Genomic DNA, 18,377 nt, shown 5'->3' with positions numbered 1-18,377 from the left:
GAAGTGTTACGGGCTGAGAAATAAAAAAGACCTACTGAGTCATTGTGGAATGTCTCATATTTGGGCCCTCTTATGTTCTGCTTCTTGATTAAATGCAAGAGACGTGAAAATGTGAAACACATTAAGAATAACAAGAGGAGGCTATAATTAGAACATAACAGGGCTGCTTCAACAGACATTCCACATTGGGTGACTTCTCTTGAGCTGGTCTGTAAATTGAGGGATTTCACCAGCAATGTGTGGCTGACAAGTGGAATATGTAGAATGTGGATTATGTAACAGTTATAGGGCCCAAACAGGCAGTGCTATTGGAATTTCACGTTTTCATCAAAGTTCGTATTTGGGGGCAGTTTCTGCCAGCCGCATGCAGGGCGAACGCCCGATTGGTCCTTATTTAGCAAATGATCTTTATCATTCTGAAGATATGCAATCAGCTCAAATTCATTTGTAAGTTACCAAACTTTGTGCATTTATTTTGGCCTTTCTCTGTGCTTCCCACTAAAGATATTCTGCTTGGGACATCCATTATTAGAGATGGACTGAGGTGATGTGGAAAGCCTGTGCTCTAACGCTTCAAAATTCCTTTCGGAAAGTATATATATCATATTCTCTGGGCTAAAGCAAATTTAGCGAATTTAATGAACCCTAAAAAAATGTATCTAAATACAATGATTATTTACATACAGTACAGTATATAGGAGTATGTTTAGATGTGCCACTTTGAAGTTGCCTTGTTCAGTCCTGCATTTTTGAGTCCTCATTATCTCAAAAATCCAGCACTGAAAAACAAATAGTAAATAAACTGGTTCTTATACAGCACTTTTTACTCTACCTGAGGACTCAAAGCACTTTATACATCTTGCCTCATTTACACCCACTCATACAAGCACCTTCTGCTATGCTTTTAAGTGCTTTCTATCTATTATTCATAGACTTTGATACTCGAATGGATGCATTGGAGATAACTTGGGGATTGGATATGTTGTAGTTTCACTGCAAACCTAGTATCCGTGACATAGAGTAACAGAGACAGGCGTTGTTAATTTGGATGTTTTCTCCTAATTCTGCAAATTTTTTGACTAAACTTTGAAGGGTCATATCACCTTTTGGGATAAGTGGCTGGTCTAAACAGCAACATCTTATAAAAAGGTCTCCTTTTTATGACACAAGGCTCATATTGTATCCAAATTGTTTTCTAATATGAACATGGTCATATTTTATACACTTGGTAAATGTTTAATATGAGATTAAGAGAGTTAATGCCATGAAAATCCCAAATGAATGACAACATTATATTCAAAATATTGAACATGCACTACGGAAGTTGTGAGCATTCAGAAATGCTCTGAAAAATATAAGGCGAAGAAAAAGGCCTGTAAGTTTTCATTGCACGGCAGTAAAAATGTGCACAGACCCAATGCACTAAAGTTATTGTGAGCAGGTCAGGAGGAAACATTTTAAGTGCTTTTACACAGAATTAGCAGACGAGGAGTTTACATAATGTCCTTGTGTTTCGATTTTATTACTTCCCGCAGGACAGTCTGTACTCTCTGTTTTTATGTGAGCGTTTAAATGTTTAAAAACGGAATTAAACCAAATCTAGTTTAAATGTGGCGACTTCTACCTATAGAGAAATTAAACGAGAAGAAGACAAAATGATTAGTGGTAAACTTGTAACAGTCAGTTCAGGAGGAGCAAAAAATATGATATTATTTTATATTATATATTATTACATTTGCCTGAGTCTTCGATGAATAGACAAGGCTTTTACCATTAAAGAGCTTATTTAAAAATATACTCATTTTTCATTCAATCGAGAAATTTACTCAGGCTTCAAAGCCTGATCCTTGAAAGAATTATTGAAATTCCTGGCAATAATTTTTGTGGGCCATTATTAGTTCAAGACTTACGGATGAGTCCTCAGTAATTCATATCAACAGTGGTATAATAGATGAGAACTGGTGCTGTTTAATGCAGTAATAAATACACTTAAAATCTCTTTGGACACACTCATTTTGTCCAAAGGATTGAAGCCAGACCTCTAATATTAAGAAGACTCAGTAAAACTAATGTTCTTTCTGGTGATTGCTGTGTTGTAATTCTTGCTATCAGCACAGCACGATTTGCACGTCTTATCTTTTGTAATTCTTTAGCTCTTATTCTTTATGTGTTTTGGTATGTGGAATTTAAATTTAAACATGAAAATGTCTGCAAAGTTCAGAAACTGGATTTGGGCATTAAAATGAATTCCTGATCTGGAGAAGAGAGTGTATGACCAACAATCACTGAACTGATGTGGATAAATCAACAGGCTCGCTCACATCTGACACCAGGAGTCTTATTTGTACGCAGACCCTCTCCCCCTCATTATGACCATATTTGTCACACGTGGTAAGTGATGTTCCACTTTTTAGTTACATAATAACACTTGCTGCTTCCATCTTCTGATGAAAACCATTGAATGCGATTGAAAAACAAACAATTTCTTTTAAAACCAAAGGTGAAAGGTTAAATCTTTCTCATATGACTAAATTGCCATATGGATTCAGGACTTGGAACAGGACCAGTCAAGTAGAGAAAAACACCACAATACCACAGCTAGACACCACTTAAATGTGTCCAGCCATTCTTGCTTATCTTTTTTGGTCTTATTGTAAATGTATATGTAGCCTGGACAAAACTTTCAGTTGGCTGTCCTCAGAATATTAAGACCTTTATTACAGAAAGCTTCCATTTCCCAGCTATTTGCATAGAAAACCAGAAAACAAAAGGGCAAAGGACCCAACACATTCCTTCCACTTCTTAAAGAGACAGGAAGAGACAGGGAAAGGGGAGAAGGTGGTGGGAGAAATACAGTGGAGCAAGAGCAATCCTTTTGGATTACAGGGTGACGAGCCCGTCTGGAATTCCACTGTTGTCAAAAGACAGGAATGGAAAGAACGTGGCATCAGTTTCTGTAAATGAACAAAAACAGAAAAGATAGAAATCTGATGCTATTTATCAGACATCATCAAGCACACTGACTGATATTGTTCTAAAGTTAGAAACCCAGCATTTAAAGCAGTATCAAAACCTGTATGTCAAAATAAAACAAAGTAGGTTGATATCACTGTAAGTACTGTGCTTTTTTATATATATATATATATAATTTTGTGGATCCAATTGCTGATGTTTACACATGGTTTCTAATTTAGAAAAATTTCAAAAGAAATGAGTCAATGTCTCTAGCTGTTTTTAATGCACCACAGAGAACCAATGGCCTGATGTAGAGCAGAGGTGCTTGAAACATCTCTTTCTTATTTGGTTGAATAAAACGGAGCCCTGCACTGTGCAAACTGTTACGCCCCACTTAAAAACGAAGGCAAACCTTGAATAGTTTTTTCTTTTTTGTTTGCTTGTTTTCATCCCACTGCAAACACCTCTTGCCATTAAGGTCTTTTTCTACTTTGTAGGCAGGCTCTATGGAGTCCTGGAAAACTGAGTACACTTACTGCTTACATAGGAAATAAGATGGTAAGTCATGTGCTGATAATCACATTTACTCGATTAAATGATCTTCAGCAGTGTCAGCAGTTTTTGTCCGTTTGCTGTCCTGGAGCATTCAGGTGTGTTCTAACACAATGCCACAATATTCTCAGGAGTGGACGCCCCAGCAAATTCACCCCAAGATGTGCAATATCCGAAGAAACTGCAAAATAAACCCCAAGAGCTTCATCTCAGTTCATGAAGGTTCATGAGAGTACAATTAGAACAAGACTGAACAAGTATGCCTTATTCAGACAAATCCTTTTTAAAATGAATATGTCAGCATAGCTTTGTTTTGGAGAGTTTCATCTGAACTAACTAAAAGACTTCTTGAACAATGTCCTTTGGACAGACGAGGCCAAAATGAAGATGTCTGGAGATAATGCACATTCCCACGTTTGGTGAAAACCAAACACAACAGATCAGCACAAACACCTCATACAAACTGTCAGCACAGTGGCATGGTCAGTTGGGTTTATTTTGCAGACACAGGACCTGGGAACCTTGCACTCATCGAGTCAACCATGAACTCCTCTGTATGCCAGAGTATTGTAGAATCAAATGTAAGGCCATCTGTATGACAGGTAAAACTTGGTCAAGTTGTCATTGTCCTGCATGCAGCATGACAACAATCCTAAACACAGGAAATCTACAATCTACATCTTTCCAATAAGCCATGGCCACTGGTCATGTACTGGTGGCCTCTTCAAATCCAAAAACAATGCTTGCCTGTATTTTTCTATTTTCTTTAGACTGGCCTAATTTTGCAGAGGCCACATTACAGCTTCTTTGACTTCTAGGTTTTTAATAAACTGTCTGGTTCCTGGCCTACTTTTACATTTGCAAAGCATTGTAAATCCTTAAAGTGAAAATCACTGCCCTCCATAACACTTTGCCTCTGCATTCCTACATGCTGAGCACCTTGTTTTTTGTATCTTGTGAAGCACATGCATACAATCAAAGATATATTTCCTTTAGAGTGTACTGCTTCCTTAGTGTCTGTCCATTCAACAATGAGGAAAATTATCCTACCTGGGTAAGGAGAGGCATTAAACATTTGATTGTGATACTCCTACCTCCTTCACTAAGCAAGTGCAGTGGACCTAAAGTCTTCTTCCTGTCATATATTCTACATTTTCTCCTAATGACACTTGAAATTGCTGTTACCTGTTAATTTTATATGCAAGTCGGCTTTTAGAAAAACTAGAACAAGTCAAATTGTGAGAAATTGTCTCAGTATGTGGGAAAATGTTGTACAGTCCAACACGAAGAAAGACACCTCATTGCCCTACAATACACTCCATGCTGTAGCAAGTTAAAGGATGGACTCAGAGATGCTTTTATGTGGTTATTAGTTTTTTAGCCTAAACCAATTGTTAGTACCAAAGCGAGTTTAGTCACCAAGGTTTTTTAAAATTGTAACACTTCTTAAATTATACAAATTATACTTTTTTTGTGCTTTTTGTATCAACTGACTGAATATACTCACATAGTGTGCTTCTAATATATAATTATCCACAATCTAACTACATTTTCAAGTATCAGTGAAGTGTTGAGTTACAAATACAAGTTTGTATAGCAGTTACATTTAAACCAGTGCCATCAGCCTATAATCATGTTCAGACAGAAACTGGGATAACTGTGGCCTTGCAAAAACTGATTTGATGAAGTGAAAAGTTCACCATCATACATGTAATGGGGAAAGTTTTTTAATACACAGTGTGCAGTGTAGGTTTCAAAACCTACAAACACAACAACCCCTGCCCCCAAAACAGAGAAACTAATGTTCATCAAAGAAAAAGAGTGTGATTCAATTTCAAAGTAAGAGCGTGTGTATTATATTGCATCTGTGTGTTGATGACTGCAGAGCTATCACAGGGTTTTGCAGTTGTGTCATCCAAGAAGAATTAGTTCTACATGATGAATTTGGCTTTTATCACTCTAATAGTCATGTAGGAAGCTCTTAAAATAGGAACTGATAACAGGACATGTTACACTCATATTTTTAGTATTTATTTATTTATTGTCATTGTCAAGAACAATGAAATTGCGTTTGGGGCTTCCATACAACCCAAAAAAAAGAAGAAAATAATAAATACCCCTTAAAACCCAAGTGTACATATTTAACCCAGTGTGACTCCAATGCAATAAGACAATCCTTAGCAATAATGTTCGTAGAAATTCAGACAAAGACCTGAGAAACATGACAAAATACAACAATGCAACCCATTCAATATTATTGTACTGTGAGATATGATATCAGATATGATAGTTATCTATTTAAGAAAGGGGGGGGGGGGGGCAGGAGGGGGAAGAGAATAAAGATATGATGCACCAATGCAGACCAGTTCATTGCTATTAAGAAGTTGGATATGGTTATTGTCCGTGAGAGGGGGGCAGAGAGTTCAGGAGCCTCACAGCCTGTGGATACAGGCTGTTGGCCAGTCTGGATGTTCTGGCCTGTATAGACCTGTACCTTCTCCCTGAGGGCAGCAGATGGAAAAGGTGGCGCGCAGGGTGATGTTGGTCCCGCAGGATACTGTGCACCCTCCTCAGACAGCGAGTGGGGAAGATATTACTGATCTCTGGCAGACTTGTTCCAATAATTCTGCCAGCTTCTTTCACCACCCGCTGGAGTGCTTGCTGATCGGCCTTGGTGCAGCTGGGGAACCACACTAGAAATCCATACGTCAGAACGCTGCTGATGGCACAGTTGTAGAAGTTCAACATCAGAGATCTGGGAATGTGTGCGCTCCGCAGTCTCCTCAGATAGTAGAGGCGCTGTTGGGCCTTCCGTACAACTGAGGTGATATGGTTGCCCCAGGACAGGTCCTCGGTCACAGTTACCCCCAAGAATTCTATGAATACTAATTGGCTGCAGTCTCTGGTGCATTCCTGGAGGAGCTGGTCAGACAGTCAGTCCATATAGGGCTCGTCTGAGCTGAGCGGGTCAGGAATGAAGGGAGCAGCCTTCCTGTAACTGGAAATATTCAGAGAGGATTTAGCCTTGGAATGTCAAACTTGCACGGAGCTTCTCCTATTCATGCCGTAAATCTGTTGGTCCAAGCGGAGACGCTCTATCGTTTGTCATCAAGGCACAAGAATGCACAGGGCTTCATTCCAGCTAATCTGAGCAGCAGGTGATTTCACACACACACACACACACACACACACACACACACACACACACACACACACACACACACACACACACACACACACACACACACACACACCTCCTGTGATTGAGGCTGTGCAAGGTTGTTGGCATCAGCTGAAAACTCCTAGACCATGATGACACAGTGACATTTCACCTGTACGTGATAAGACAGGCAGGCAGTTCCATTATCATTGGCATTAATCTGCTCTTAGATTTTGGAACCTGGCTGCAGATATCTGCTCCTGTCCAAACACTCATCCAGTTTTCCCAAACGTGATGAATGGGGTGAGATAAAGTTCATACTGAACACAGGGTGTAGGATACTGCTGTTTTTCAACATTTTCAGGGTGTCTATTAGTAGCCAAAAGTTCAACTGAAGACCCCTTTGAATACCAACATACCAAAGTTGTCCATATTATTATGCTGTTGTCTGAGTCTGACTCTAAAACACCTTAAAAATACAGAGACCGACTTCAGAGATTTTCTCAATTTATTGTTAATCTCGCTTCTTCTGTTTCTGCAGACTGACATTCAGGTCGGTGAGCAAGATCTTCATCATCCTCAAGGCCTTTTCTGTGGCACTTTACCATCTTTAAGCTGGTTTTTAGACTTTGAAGTTAGAGAATGTAATCGGTTTTCACATAGAAAAAAAAGCTGGAACTGTAGAGCACCAAAGTTGCATCACGATGCAAAGCCTTTTAAACAAATTAGTACTCAAGGCTTTTTATTATTAGATGTAATTAATATATTTTTAAGACTTCTGGGATACCTGCACACAACTGAAACTTAGAAACACTTCTAAAGCAAAACGGAATATAATTCATTTATTGTATTTTATAGACAGGTGTGTCCAGATGTTTTTATTGTTATGTTTAGCCATGTAGTGTCAGGGTGAAAGTTTCGTTTTCATTCCTAAACTCTTTAAAGACTGGGATGTGAACAAAAATGCTAAACAGCAAGACATTATTTCCAAATAAATACCACTGTTATCATCACTGTGAAAAATTTAGTGTTTTAGATTATGCTGCAGTTCACAGGGTGAAATTCAAGTACATATTTAAGCACTTTCAAGGTCCCTTTTCAAGCTTTTTTCCAGCACCCCCCCCCCCCCTTCAAAAAAGTGCATGTTTCAATTCGCATCACTTCTGTAAGACCATGTGAAAATTAAAACAAATCATCCCAGGTGAACTTAAATACCTTTGATCCCCTTTTGTTAAGACAGAAAAACACACCACACAAAAATACTGCAAAAGGACGGGCGCCTTATATACATAGTGTATAAACTCAAAATGCACATTTCACTTAAAAATTAAGATGTGAACAAATCAACTTGTTAGATATTCTTCTCCTGTTGAAAACCCCCCCAAAGAGAAATAAATAAGTCTTCTCATCAGATATTGATGAGAAATTCTTTCCTGTGTGACAGAAAATAGGAGACAGATGTTTGTTTGTTTTTTAAGTTAATTCCCAATAAAACTGTTTTATTGCTAACTACATTGCTGTCTGTATTATTGCTGAAGTCCTAAATGATCACCTTTAAAGTGTTTGTGCTAATAACATCATGTACAGTCAGACAGGCATGGAGAACAGCACTGACTGGGAGGCTTTGAACACATCACATAGTTCAATTCAACATATAAGACTTTAAGAATGCACAAGCTTAAACTTAAAATCTATTGAATTTATCATCTGTCATATTATTATGTAGAATTCTAATGTATTTTGTTCATCTCCCTTAAACAAACAGGCAGCCTTAAAGTATGAAATATTCATATACAAACACACATAAATGTGTGAACTGTCTGAGCGGCTGATAGTGCCCCACAGGCCTCAGTGTGAGCTTGAAGACATTTATAATGTTTAAGTAGTTTAATGTGTCGGTGCTGACGATAAACAGTTTGAATGAAACTTTGGTAGCACAGAAACAAGTGACTATTCTTTGTGACCATATGGATCGGTCCCTCATATTACCATTATTTCACCCAAAGGCACCAAGTTAATACTCAAAAAAGCTGCAATACACACAAATATAAAAAGTACTTGGTGACAACTTTGCTTTTAGCGTCTAACCCTCTGGGGTCCAGGGAATAATTGGCCGTTTCTGACTACTTTTGGCCTCTATGTTTCACCTTTAAAAACTGTTTATCTTGCCAATCTGTTATTTACTCATTTTGACATACTGTAAATATGTAAATATTGTGCATAAAACATGAGTAGAAAGTGATATTTTTGACTGTAAAAACCACAAGCACGTTTAACGAATCATTTTCATAACTTGAAATGCAAATAGAAACTGTACATTTTTTAAAAATGTGCACAAGTTTTGCAAACAACAAAGTTATATGGTACTATTTACCTAAAAATGCAGCCAAGGCTCAGACGTTTTTTATATAACCATTTAAAACTATTTACAGAACAATCAGGTGTTCTACATCAAAGAAGAAGGCACACAAATTATTTATGCAACTCCAAAAAATAGTCTGTGTCCACTATAACACAGATGAGAACAGCACAGGGATAAACCTGCAGGTCTGACAGCAGGTGTGTCACTCAGCGTTTACACTGCAATCTGCCTTTGGTGGCTTTAAGGCAGCAACTGTGACGTTCACTAGTAGAACTGACACACAAAACAAAACGACGACTACACTACACACTAACCACACAAGACAACACACTAAAAGAGACTCCAAACACGGTAAACGTCACAAATCTCTCAGGTTTCAAAACTCTTGCTCTCTCTCTCTCTCGCCGGTCACTCCTAAAACTTCCCCCTCTTCCCAAACAACCAGATGCCACATGTTGCCATATCATTTTTGATTGGTCAACACGGCACATTTTTCCACCACATCTGAAATTCAAGCACTTTTCAAACCTTGAAAAGACAACATTGAAATTCAAGCATTTTCAAGGATTTCAAGCACCCGTACGAACCCTGAGTTCAAAGGATTTGAAGACTGTTTTATTATTAGTCTTAAGACTTGAATTACCAACAGATAAATGTCAACACCGAGCTCTGCATTTTAGTTGTACTGAACTCCTGGACAGGTTATATTATGACCCACTTATTTAAATGAACATATAAGAGCACTCAAGAAAAACAAATACATTCCACAGGTTTTATTGAAATACTGTCATTATGTAGTAACAAAACACCCATCACATTTTTTCAAGTTTTATACAGTAAAAAAAAATATTTTCTTAAATACAAACACCAAACATAAATAACTGAATGGCTCTGGGGAAAAACAAAACAGTGTAATGTTTTTCTACAATGAAACACTGCAGCGGACATAACCCAGAGGACAGACAACCAGGATCACGTTCCACTTCTTCATTCTGAATTCCCTTTCCGAAAGACTGTAAATTATAATGAATCAACCAATGACCAGTGTTCAACACCAAGACTCCCAACAACCATGTCACAAATAATATATATTATAAATGCTCTGTTAAAAGTGCCTGCTGTCCACACAAAACTGGGGTGCTCCTCTTCATTTGACGCTACACTGATAATGGTGTAGCCAGGGTGTTTGTAAGTCCCTGCCTGTCCACAGCAGGGCTGCACAGCAAGGATGCGTCCTGTAGGAGAGACACCAGCTCAAAAGGGCCAGGCTGGTCAGCTTTCTCTTGTGAAGACTGTCTATGCGCTGCATGTTCGGGTTGCATTTTGTAGACCACTCTCTTTGTTTCACAGTAACCGCTTAACCTCGAAGCAAGAGATCTTTTGGCTCTTGGCTTCTTCAGCTTCTTCCTCTGTGGGTCGTGGACGACGCTGTGACGCTGGAGGCTCTGGTTCATGGCGAACGTCTTCCCACAGCCGGCATGGGTGCAGACGAAGGGTCGGTGCTCCTCGTGGAAGGAGCTGATGTGGCTCTGCAGGTTGAAGGCAGTGGTGAACGACCTGTCACAGGTATCCCTGGGACATTTGAGGACCACTCTCATTTCAGAGTGGATGTGCTGATGCTGCTGCAGAAACCAGGTGTCCCTGAACACTCGGCTACACTGCTCACACTTCAGGGTGACTCTATGCTGCTCCTTCCTGTGCTTCAGGTACTCGGTCCAGGTCTTCCCCGTGAAGACACAGCTCTCCTCTTTGCAGGGGTACCCTCTGTGGACCTTCTCGTGACGCTTCAGTTTGCTGGGGAAGCTGAATCGCATCTGGCAGCCTTCATAAGTGCACTGATAAGGGGGCAGCTGAGTGTGCTGCTCACACATGTGAGATTTGAGCTGTTTGTTCTTCTTGAACTCGAGGCCGCAGCCCTCAAACCTGCAGACGTATTTCCTCGGCTCCAGGCAGTGGATGCGGCCGATGTGTCGGGCCCGGTTTGCGTTGGTGGTGAAGGCCTCCGCGCAGCCGTCCACGGTGCACCGGAAAGGCTTCTCTCCGCTGTGACTGAGCTCGTGCCTCGCTAGGTGGTACTTACTACAGAACGCCTTACTGCAGCCGTCGCGCTCGCACGAGTAAGGCTTCACCCCCGTGTGCTTACACAAGTGAGCGTCCAGTTTCCACTGTTTGTTGTAGGCAGCCGAGCAGCCGCTAAACGAACAGATATAACGTTTGTATGAGTCCACTTTCGCTTCCATTTCTGCGGCATTGACAGGCGAATTGTTTTTAGCTCGCTCAAAAACACGTTTTTTCTCCCGATACCGGCGCTTCCCAGAGGGCTTTTCGACGTGACGCCACTTCCGATGCCAGGAAATTACGTCTTCATTACCCATCAACCCTCTGATGTTGTTGTTGTGCAGCAGCAGTACAAACGGCAGTTCCAAGGTTGTTTGTGAGTATACCTTAGATTTTCGTCCACGAGTAATCACAGCTGTTGGATCTTTCAAATGTCACTGCAGTGATTTTTTATTTATGGATGTTTTTGTGTTCACGTTCTTCTCATTCACGCTAGTAGCAGGCGCTAACATTAAGTAGCAAGCTAGCTTTGCTAAGGCTACGTAGCCTTCGGCCAGCTTGCGATAGCTCATCCTCTCCAGCAATTTGTCAAAATACCCTTTGATATAGTGTTTAATGTACACGACACTAGTGTAACAGAAATGCTTTCAGTGTTCACGTGCTCTTTAACAAACTAATTTCGACGTTTTGCGCTTCGAAGACAGTTGGTTTCTTTTGTTATACATCCGAATCAGAGCTTCATTTTGTCTTTAGCTGTTTGTTAAAAGATTACTGGGCTATTTGTTTCAACGTGCTTTCAGATGAAATCAGTTTCACCAGCTTTTGAAATATTAGGTAGCGAGGTGCGGTGTTTTATGCTGTCTGTGGTTTAGAAGAAACTACGATAACATATGCAAAGCTATGTGTTCCTTGCGAAATCAGTATGTTTCCTAACTTACAGGATACTTTTCAAATATTCTTAAAAATAATTAAGGAGGGCGCTTAAATTGCTACAATGAAAGGTACATTAACCTTACTGTTACAGTGTGGTGTCAATGACTGACCTTCTTTTTTTGTCAGGTGAAAAGGAGTGAGTTCACTCCTGGGGCAGCGTTCCAGTTGTCACAATGGTAAGCTTTAATTCAGCTGTTTCCAGGGATGCACACAATTGGAAATACTAGCTAAAGAATAATAGTTTGTATTCTTTATTAATAAAGTCTTCTGCATTGTTTTCTTGACAGGGTGAAAGAAAGGGAACAAACAAGTATTATCCTCCAGATTTTGATCCGGCCAAGGTATGTTAGATCACACAAACTTTATGGGTGTCAGTTGTTTTAATTTTACTTTTTTGCACGGCTTACATTTTTATCATTCGTTATCTTTAGCATGGATCCCTCAACGGCTACCATAAGACCCACGCCCTGCGTGAGAGAGCCCGGAAACTGTCCCAGGGCATCCTCATTATCAGGTTAGTGCACACTTGTAGAGTAGTAATGAACTGAGGCCGGAGATGGGAAATTATTACATTTTCAGTCTTGTATGAGTTACCGTCCACAAAAATATTTGTACATTCAAATGACAGACGCCACAGTATAGCTGTGGCTTCATGAATGATATTCTACCACCACCATCACCATATGATTAAAAATAAGAAAAATGATACATGTACGTGTATATGTGTATTATATAGTTATTAGAGTTTTGTGTGTTTTTGATTAGTATTCATTTTTGTTTGGCTTTTTCTCCAGCTTTAGCTTTTTTCTGTCTAGAATTGTATGGATTTAATTTTATTGTTTTATAATAACTTATTATCATTTTTGTGTTAAATTACAGAAAATAGCCAAATGGTGAATCTATTAAAATAAAGCGTTTCCTTTTAATGGCAGAAACATTGAACAGAACCTGGAGCTTTTGTATATAAGGGTTTTTCTTTAAAACTCACCCAAATTACATGTTTTAATGATCTATTTTGGTTCCATCAAGGTTTGAGATGCCTTACAACATCTGGTGTGATGGCTGCAAAAATCACATTGGCATGGGTAAGTTTGGAATGAATGAATGATAAGATTGTATCATTTTTTTTGAGGTACAATCAGTCCTGCTTTTCATTTCCACAACACTGATGTGTTGTTTGCACAGGGGTTCGGTACAACGCGGAGAAGAAGAAAGTGGGGAACTATTACACCACGCCAATTTACAGGTAAACGGGGGATCAGGTCAGCTGTTAAAAGAAAAAGCTTTTGCTGTTGTGCAAACTTTAAATCAGAACTATAAACGTGTGTGTTTGTATGCTGCACTTTACAGTATCACAGTAAAATTCATCTTGAAGCTGTCCTCGAATTAAAATCTTGTTTCCTTAACCAGATTTCGGATGAAGTGCCATCTCTGTGTGAACTACATTGAGATGCAGACAGACCCAGCCACTTGTGACTATGTCATAGTAAGCGGGGCTCGCAGGAAGGAGGAGCGCTGGGACATGGCTGAGAATGAACAGATTCTCACTACAGGTAACACAGTTGTGGCTTTTACAAACAAATAAATGGTTTGGTCAGTGCTCTTACCTGCACTGTGTGTAAATATTATGCACAAAATAATCATTTTTCTGTGTTGGACAGAATCATATAGACAGCACATATCACATCAAAAGACATCTCCACAAATGGTTGTTTGAATACTTGATGTAATCTGATGTCATTTTTACAAAAAAAGTGCTTGTTTGTTGCTACTCGATACAATGTAACTTTCCTTGTTCCTCTTTGGACAGAGCGGGCAGAGAAGGAGAAGCTGGAGACGGATGCCATGTACAAACTGGACCACGGTGGGAAAGACAAGGAGAAGCTAAAAAAGGCTCTGCCGTCTCTGTCAGAGATCCAGGACTATCAGGCCGGGAAGAAGGATGACTTCCAGCTCAACAGCACCCTCCGTAGGAAATTCAGAGTAAGATATTGACATCCTTTTGGCCATTGCAGTAATACTACTTTTCTCATTTGCTTAGACATTCAGAAGTAACATTTTCTAAATGTTTCACTCAGGCCTAAAATTAAGGTCGGTGGCTGGAATGACACCCTTTGCTTGCAGAAAACATTAAGACATTATAAAATAAAGTACACCATTGTAAATTATTATTATATTTTCACTCAGTCATTACACATTTCAAAAGAAAAATACAACACATGCCAGTAAAACTTTAATGTCTGCTGTGTTAATTTATAATGCATAGAATATAGCATGTTTCAAATGAAAAGCTAAATCTTGTTGCCCCCTACAGCGGCACTTTTCATATTTTCTTTTGTGTGTTTTCAAAAAAATCAAGCATTTTCTTCATTTATTTTAGTCACGTGTCTGTGAACTGATATTCACATTAAAGACCTAAACTACTGCTAGTGAAAATAAAATATGCATGTAACTGCATTTTCCTCAACACTCTCTGTAATAGTCTTTTACTCATCCTTTTACATACCTTTGTGTTATCACGGGCCTAGACGTCTGTCAGCGACCCCACCAGGCAGCCTCTGGACATCAGGACCAAAATGTTCGTTCTCTGGCTGGTTGCTGTGGGTTTCTGGCTGTCACTGTAAAGTTGTCCAGAAAGCGGGTGCTGTACAAACTTTAGTGCTCATAGTTTGTAGGATTGCCCACTGTCCCACAGAACTTTAAAATTGACAGTTTTCATTGTTAAAACAAAATTTGTGCCCCACTGCTGAAGCCAGCATGTTTCAAAGGACACAACTTTTACTGTAAAGGTAAACAAGCTTCATTTCCAGTTTGCATGACACTTTGGGGTGTTTTACTACTGCTAGTTGGCGAATGCTTATACATAAGTCTGCGCCTTTCCTATAAACCATGGCTGACTGTGGCAATCTGCTACTGACTGAAGTAATCACAGACAGGTTTTCAGTGCAACAGCTTACACTTGTTTGAAGTGTACGGTGTTGCACAGACCAACAGGAGTCAACCTATAGTACTCTCAGCTGGTCAGGGAATACACATTCCTGTATTTGGTGGTTGCCAGGCAGCTACTACCTAGTCTCTAGGCCTGTGTGACTGGATTTTGTTTTCAAATTTTCCTTCAAGCTCTGGATTTTAATGACAAAATTAAAAGTTTCATACAATGTCTTCCTTGTCGTGTTGCTTGGCTGTATAGGAAGAGAAGAAAGTTCTGGCTGATCAGGAGGAGAAGGATAATGCGGTGAGGATGAGAACCAACTTATCCATCCCACTGTTACCAGAGAAGGAGGAGGATAAGAAACTGGCAGCACTACTTACCTACCAGGCACCTGACTGTAAGCAACATATTTTGTCACAAGTATATAAATTTAAAGAGCGTATAGTGAATTATTTACCGTCTCACTTTGAAAATGTCTGAAATCCTTTACAATTTCTGCATCATTTTCTCCTCATTTCCGATTAGCATATGAGGACAAACAGCAGAGCAAAAGGAAGGAGATCGCCTCTCGTTCATGGTTTAACTCTGCGTCAACACCACCAGGTGGTGCTGCAGGCAGCCTGCTCCATAAGCTTGGACTCCAAGGGAAAGAAATAGCTGTGGCCAAAGCCCTGGGTTCCTCACACAGTCCTTTAATCCGCAAACGGACATCACAGTCTGGAAACAAGACTGAACAGTGTGCCACCATCACCCGCAGAAAGTCACACCATGATGTCAGCACAAGCGATGGGGACATTTCATTGGCCACACCCACAGTGGAAACCCCATGTATAGTATCGGAACAAATGGTTCAGAATGAGACAAATGGTGATGGTTTCAAGGAAGTACATATCAGACCTACAGAGGAAGCAGACAAAAAACTGACAAATGGAAAGGTGGAGGACCAGAGTAAATGCTCAGGAGGAGTCACATCTCTGGTGGCAGACTACAGTGACTCGGATTCAGAGTCTGGACAGTGAGACTGAATGATAAATGGGACACTTTGTGTTTTCAGTGAAGAGTCACAAGAAAAATGGAGATAAAAACAAACTGTAGATATTTGTCACAGCTGCAGACGTCTAACATATGCTTCTTTTATCTGCTGAAGTAATAGTGCTGCATTCATCTTTAAGATCTGTGTGGCCTGCAGATTACAGTGTCATGTGTGAATGTGTTGGAAAAAATGTTTAGAACTTGACCCAGCATATGGTATTTGGTTATCTAATCTACATCCCTCAGATTCCCAAACATGTGTCCCAGTAATAAAACAGCCAAAAAGCTTGTAAAATTAAATGTCAACTGCTTCATCTAGTATTGCTGCATTTTTGTTTAAATTTTAGTTCAGTATGTTGGCTCAAAGTGTTGAAATTATCCATCCACAGTAGAATAACTTGTACCAGATGCAAAGTTCATTTTTATCACAGGCCTGAGGGGTTTACTGCAAAGGAGCTTCAACACAGCCGGTCCTTTTACTTCGGCTGGCTTTACAAATCCCAGCTGAAGATAATCACAGTCACAAGTGTGGTTACCAGCCAGGTTTTCTGATTCAGACTTTGTGTGCACTCACACAAAAAGGGGCACAAAATGATCTCTATGAGCGCTGCCTACTCCAATCGTTGATGTTATCAGATGATGATGAAACAGGGATTACAAATGAATAAAGAATATAAGAAACAGAACACTGTTGCAATAACATAGGAAATGAATACTGCAGAAAATCATTGCTCTTAGGATTTAACCTGCAAAGTGGAAAGTAATTATTTGTAGATCATTATTTTATCGCTAATTCTCAGTATTGGAGTTTATTTTTAAAGTGACAGCTGCACATTGGCGCTCTGAAGCTTTAAAGTGGATACATTTCAACATTAAAGGTTAATGTAGGCGCTGTGGTGAAATCCCTGTAGTTTATTGCCAGATTGAAAAGCAATTAATTTTATTGATTTATCTTTGGTGATAAACACCCAGATCAGTTTGCTGCTCTAGTAGCTGCAATTACAGCAGTGTAAAAAAACCCCTTAGCAGCAGATTCAAAGTATATGTCAATGAGGTGTGAGACCATATGTAGACTTGGGAGGTTGTTAAATACTTTCATGAAATAAAGAAACTTAAAAAAAAAGCTTGAGTAATTGTCAGCATATGCATGCCATGTCTGAAAGCGTTGGTGTATGAGTGAGCATGTGCCAACACCAAAAACCAAAATGCTTTGTTAACCAAGCAGCACCCATTAGGAAAAGAAAGGAGGTCCTGGCAGGGCTTCTTTATAGAGCGTCTTAGCCTGACCTGCTCATTTCCATAAAACAGTTCCTACAAACCTGGACAACTACAGGGAGTGCAGAATTATTAGGCAAGTTGTATTTTTGAGGAATAATTCTATTATTGAACAACAACCATGTTCTCAATGAACCCAAAAAACTCATTAATATCAAAGCTGAATGTTTTTGGAAGTAGTTTTTAGTTTTAGCTATTTTAGGGGGATATCTGTGTGTGCAGGTGACTATTACTGTGCATAATTATTAGGCAACTTAACAAAAAACAAATATATACCCATTTCAATTATTTATTTTTACCAGTGAAACCAATATAACATCTCCACATTCACAAATATACATTTCTGACATTCAAAAACAAAACAAAAACAAATCAGCGACCAATATAGCCACCTTTCTTTGCAAGGACACTCAAAAGCCTGCCATCCATGGATTCTGTCAGTGTTTTGATCTGTTCACCATCAACATTGCGTGCAGCAGCAACCACAGCCTCCCAGACACTGTTCAGAGAGGTGTACTGTTTTCCCTCCTTGTAAATCTCACATTTGATGATGGACCACAGGTTCTCAATGGGGTTCAGATCAGGTGAACAAGGAGGCCATGTCATTAGTTTTTCTTCTTTTATACCCTTTCTTGCCAGCCACGCTGTGGAGTACTTGGACGCGTGTGATGGAGCATTGTCCTGCATGAAAATCATGTTTTTCTTGAAGGATGCAGACTTCTTCCTGTACCACTGCTTGAAGAAGGTGTCTTCCAGAAACTGGCAGTAGGACTGGGAGTTGAGCTTGACTCCATCCTCAACCCGAAAAGGCCCCACAAGCTCATCTTTGATGATACCAGCCCAAACCAGTACTCCACCTCCACCTTGCTGGCGTCTGAGTCGGACTGGAGCTCTCTGCCCTTTACCAATCCAGCCACGGGCCCATCCATCTGGTCCATCAAGACTCACTCTCATTTCATCAGTCCATAAAACCTTAGAAAAACCAGTCTTGAGATATTTCTTGGCCCAGTCTTGACGTTTCAGCTTGTGTGTCTTGTTCAGTGGTGGTCGTCTTTCAGCCTTTCTTACCTTGGCCATGTCTCTGAGTATTGCACACCTTGTGCTTTTGGGCACTCCAG

General features: G+C 39.8%; 2 protein-coding genes across 3 annotated transcripts; one reads left to right on the top strand and one right to left on the bottom strand.

The window, feature by feature from the left end:
- Positions 1–9,659: 9,659 nt before the first annotated feature.
- Positions 9,660–11,419, bottom strand: LOC147327189 (transcription factor IIIA-like). Its single transcript, XM_086294821.1, has one exon. The coding sequence runs from the start codon at positions 11,402–11,404 to the stop codon at positions 10,187–10,189; it is 1,218 nt and encodes a 405-aa protein (XP_086150947.1). The 5' UTR covers positions 11,405–11,419; the 3' UTR covers positions 9,660–10,186.
- On the top strand, positions 11,355–17,107 carry yju2b (YJU2 splicing factor homolog B). Of its 2 annotated transcripts, none has more exons than XM_086294822.1 (10): positions 11,355–11,463; positions 12,147–12,196; positions 12,308–12,361; positions 12,452–12,534; positions 13,050–13,105; positions 13,206–13,266; positions 13,431–13,573; positions 13,831–14,003; positions 15,211–15,349; positions 15,478–17,107. In XM_086294822.1, exons 2-10 carry the CDS (start codon positions 12,194–12,196, stop codon positions 15,969–15,971), a joined length of 1,206 nt encoding a protein of 401 aa, XP_086150948.1. In that variant the 5' UTR covers positions 11,355–11,463; positions 12,147–12,193; the 3' UTR covers positions 15,972–17,107. The 2 variants fall into 2 exon arrangements, with proteins under 2 accessions (XP_086150948.1, XP_086150949.1); XM_086294823.1 differs by having other exon boundaries at positions 11,413–11,456.
- The last annotated feature ends 1,270 nt before the right edge of the window (positions 17,108–18,377 follow it).

This window comes from Aulonocara sp. 'chitande type north' Nkhata Bay, linkage group LG6, assembly GCF_057382095.1.
Source record: "Aulonocara sp. 'chitande type north' Nkhata Bay isolate Kocher_YH1m ecotype deep benthic linkage group LG6, A_spYH_male_GT1.1, whole genome shotgun sequence".
Classification (NCBI taxonomy): Eukaryota; Metazoa; Chordata; class Actinopteri; order Cichliformes; family Cichlidae; genus Aulonocara; species Aulonocara sp. 'chitande type north' Nkhata Bay.
This window is presented reverse-complemented; position numbering and strand designations above follow the sequence as displayed.